The sequence below is a fragment of the Phyllopteryx taeniolatus genome, chromosome 11 (assembly GCF_024500385.1).
Source record: "Phyllopteryx taeniolatus isolate TA_2022b chromosome 11, UOR_Ptae_1.2, whole genome shotgun sequence".
NCBI classification, from domain to species: Eukaryota; Metazoa; Chordata; class Actinopteri; order Syngnathiformes; family Syngnathidae; genus Phyllopteryx; species Phyllopteryx taeniolatus.
This window is the reverse complement of record NC_084512.1, coordinates 24,773,186-24,776,298: the sequence shown is the minus strand read 5'-3', so window position 1 is coordinate 24,776,298 and position 3,113 is coordinate 24,773,186. Positions and strand designations below refer to the sequence as shown.

At 44.9% G+C, this 3,113-nt stretch overlaps 1 protein-coding gene across 3 annotated transcripts; it reads left to right on the top strand.

The window, feature by feature from the left end:
• Positions 1-683: 683 nt before the first annotated feature.
• On the top strand, positions 684-2,961 carry LOC133486234 (malate dehydrogenase, cytoplasmic-like). 3 transcript variants are annotated; one of them, XM_061791085.1, is made up of 5 exons: positions 684-943; positions 1,115-1,290; positions 1,368-1,490; positions 1,601-1,777; positions 2,347-2,961. In XM_061791085.1, exons 2-5 carry the CDS (start codon positions 1,183-1,185, stop codon positions 2,470-2,472), a joined length of 534 nt encoding a protein of 177 aa, XP_061647069.1. In that variant the 5' UTR covers positions 684-943; positions 1,115-1,182; the 3' UTR covers positions 2,473-2,961. The 3 variants fall into 3 exon arrangements, with proteins under 3 accessions (XP_061647069.1, XP_061647067.1, XP_061647068.1); XM_061791083.1 differs by having other exon boundaries at positions 684-965; positions 1,064-1,290; XM_061791084.1 differs by having other exon boundaries at positions 684-1,290.
• Positions 2,962-3,113: the final 152 nt, after the last annotated feature.

Here is a 3,113-nt window from a genome sequence, read left to right as displayed (position 1 = left end):
AGCTCTTCTTTTTCTTCTTCTACTACCTTGCACGATGGAGCCCATTAAGTTTAGTGTGTTTGCCAAGGACCAGAATTTGGATTTTGTTGTTAATAAGGAAGTTTTCTTATTCACAAATGTAAATATTTCAAGACAAACCCCTGTTTAAATCATTGGTTGAACGAGTCTCTGTTTTGGTACAAATCTTTGAATTTTGTAAAAAATAAAAAAAAGTCCTTAAACTTCTTCCTCTTCTTAGTAGTGTTAGAAATTACTGGCTGCACGCTTACACAACACTGCGTACACTTTTATTTGATACATCCCATGACGGATACACATCCGGATATCCTTATATACATATAATTGCATTACACTTAGTCGCACCGACACAAGCAAACGCACACACAATCAACATAGGGTGCGCTCTCCGCAACCCGGAACCTTCGGTAACTCAGAGCGTTGGTAGTGTGTATACCACTCGATATAAGTAAAACTGACACATTCAATATGGCGGGTGTACTGACGCACCAGCCAGTAGCAATAGCCTACACGTCCAGTAGTAAAGTTATAGAAAGTGGAGCACGCGCTGTCTCAGGGCGCGAGGGGAACATCGGACTGAATTTCCGAACGGACCCCAAACACGAGGCTGAAGCTAGGATTGGTCTGCAACTGCATGACGTCACGACGGGAAGCCGTTTTGGCCATAAAACAAGCGGAGAAGAACTTCTGCGGTCTCTTCAACACGGACGCTTGTCTAAGCTCAACACTGAACCTTCACCAACCTTAGTGTTTGACTTTGTATTTTCGAATAAATTGTTAAACTTTTCTTCCGGCCTAATCATTGATGTTTTACCTCAACCAGAATAAAAGAACCGGGCAATAGAGGTTTTTACGGCCGGCAGGTTACTGTGGTCAAGCCAGCCTCCACTCGTAATTTTGTTCATACTAGCCATTACGGTAATAGGTAATAGGCATTACGGTAATAGGTAATAGGTCTTTCATCCGCAACAATGCAACAATCTGCCATCTCCATTGGAATTTTTCCACTCAAACTGTGCTGTCCTATGCTTTGTGTGTACGTTAGGGAGGAAGGAGGAATGAACACATACTGAGATGGGATTGTCTTCCCCCACAGAAATCGTGGCCACCGACAAGGTGGAAGTGGCCTTCAAGAACCTGGACGCCGCCATCTTGGTGGGCTCCATGCCCAGGAGGGAGGGCATGGAGAGGAAGGACCTGCTCAAAGCCAACATGGCCATCTTCGAGACCCAGGGAACGGCCCTGGAGAAGTACGCCAAGAAGGCCGTCAAGGTAGTTGCATCTGGAGTGCTCAGTGAGCCGTCTTTGGATGTCTGAGGCATGCTAACAACTAATTGCGATACTTTCAGGTTCTGGTGGTCGGAAACCCGGCCAACACCAACTGTCTGATCGCAATGAAGTCTGCTCCCTCCATCCCCAAAGAGAACTTCTCGTGCCTCACCCGTCTCGACCACAACAGGGCTCGCTCTCAGGTGCGTAATTCTTCCTCCCGTTACCGCTGATATCAAATATAAATTTCTGACCTCCCGTTTGTTATGGAAGGCTGCCTGTAACACTCATTGTCTGTGTGGTCATCCCATAGGTTGCGATGCGCTGCAACGTCCCCGCCACCCACGTGAAGAACGTGATCATCTGGGGCGACCACTTGTCCAAGCAGTACCCGGACGTGCACCACTGCAAGGTCAACGTGTCCGGCGGCGAGGTGGCCTGCTTCGACGCCGTCAAGGATGAGGCCTGGCTCAAAGGGGACTTCATCACGGTAAGCAAAGCTTTTTTTGTTGTTGTTGTAGTTTTACTTGGCCACAAATCACCATAGCATGCGTACAAGACAATGTTATCACGGCGTTCCCATCCACGGCCATATAGAAAGCTCATTTCAAAATGTACATCAGATTTATAACTCTAAATTTTGCAAAATTTTCATACAAAGCTGAAACAAACAACAACACACATACAAAGTGTTTGTATGTGTTGGGGGGCTTACAAGCAAAAGCCTTTATTGATATGGCTCGATCATCTTAACTTAAAAAAATTAAAATAAATCTTGTGTGTTAACATACAATGCATGCGTCACGACAACACAAAACTTTTCATTTAGTCCTTTGTAGCTAGTCGCCTGTAATTGGTCAATCTGGAAACCTTCTCTCTGGTTTAATTGTTTTTGCCAAGTTTTGGAAAATGTTCCCCCAGGCCAGAGTTATCTTAAAAAGTCAATTTTCCCTGACAGAATGCACGGTGAAAAAAAAAACCCTGGTTGCAAGTCAAGGCACCGCTGCACTTAGAATGTTGCCGTTGATCGACTAATTAACATGCTCGCTCTATCCTCAGAACAAGTCCTGGAAAATAGTGGAGGGCCTGCCCATCGACGACTTCTCCAAGGCCAAGATGGAGGCCACGGCCACTGAGCTGATAGACGAGAGGGACACTGCAATGGAGTTCTTGGCCAAGAAGTGACTCGGTTTAGAAGCTCGCCTGTAACAAAGCAACTCCCTTCAATGTCCTTGTATTCATCATTTGTGTGTGTGTTTGTGTAAGAGATGTGGATTACGTGTGTTTTCTTGTGACTTTAGGGGGTGGGGGGATGGAACGCTTTGGTACTGAAGTGAATTCCAAGGGCACCTAGCTGGCTGAGTTGTAGCTATGCAGACGTGCACTTTTTAAAGGTTACAAGCACAAGAGCTTCACTTGTTTTTGGTTTCTTCAGCTTTGCGGGTTCTACGTATCTTCTTCCCTTGTGAAGAACACAAGCATCATGGCTGCTCCGGACCAACCACAGTATACCTTTTATCATCACGAGTGACCACGCTCCAATGTGAGCGCTAGGGCAGTCTAGTTCGTCACCTCCAGCTTGTCATTTCACTTTCAGTGGTGTTTTAAAAAAAAAAAAAAACTACACTTGAATCCCGACTGTTCATGCTGTAACAATAAAAGACTCGAACATTATTAGGCTGGATTTATGGAATACGCCTTGAGCATAAATTACAATGAACTGTGTATTTTTTTTTCTGTTTTTTCAAAGAAGTGTTGGATTTGTCACCTGTAGTTCATTTCCCCCCAATATGGAATGATGTCAAGTGAATACATTTTTTCCAGGG

What these genes read in the sequence shown, in the direction of transcription:
- LOC133486234 (XM_061791083.1), top strand. Translation starts at nt 1,093, where the DNA reads ATGGGATTGTCTTCCCCCACAGAAATCGTGGCCACCGACAAGGTGGAA. An exon ending in ACGCCAAGAAGGCCGTCAAG is followed by an intron (nt 1,291 to 1,367) that starts GTAGTTGCATCT and finishes CGATACTTTCAG; the next exon opens with GTTCTGGTGGTCGGAAACCC. An exon ending in ACAACAGGGCTCGCTCTCAG is followed by an intron (nt 1,491 to 1,600) that starts GTGCGTAATTCT and finishes GTCATCCCATAG; the next exon opens with GTTGCGATGCGCTGCAACGT.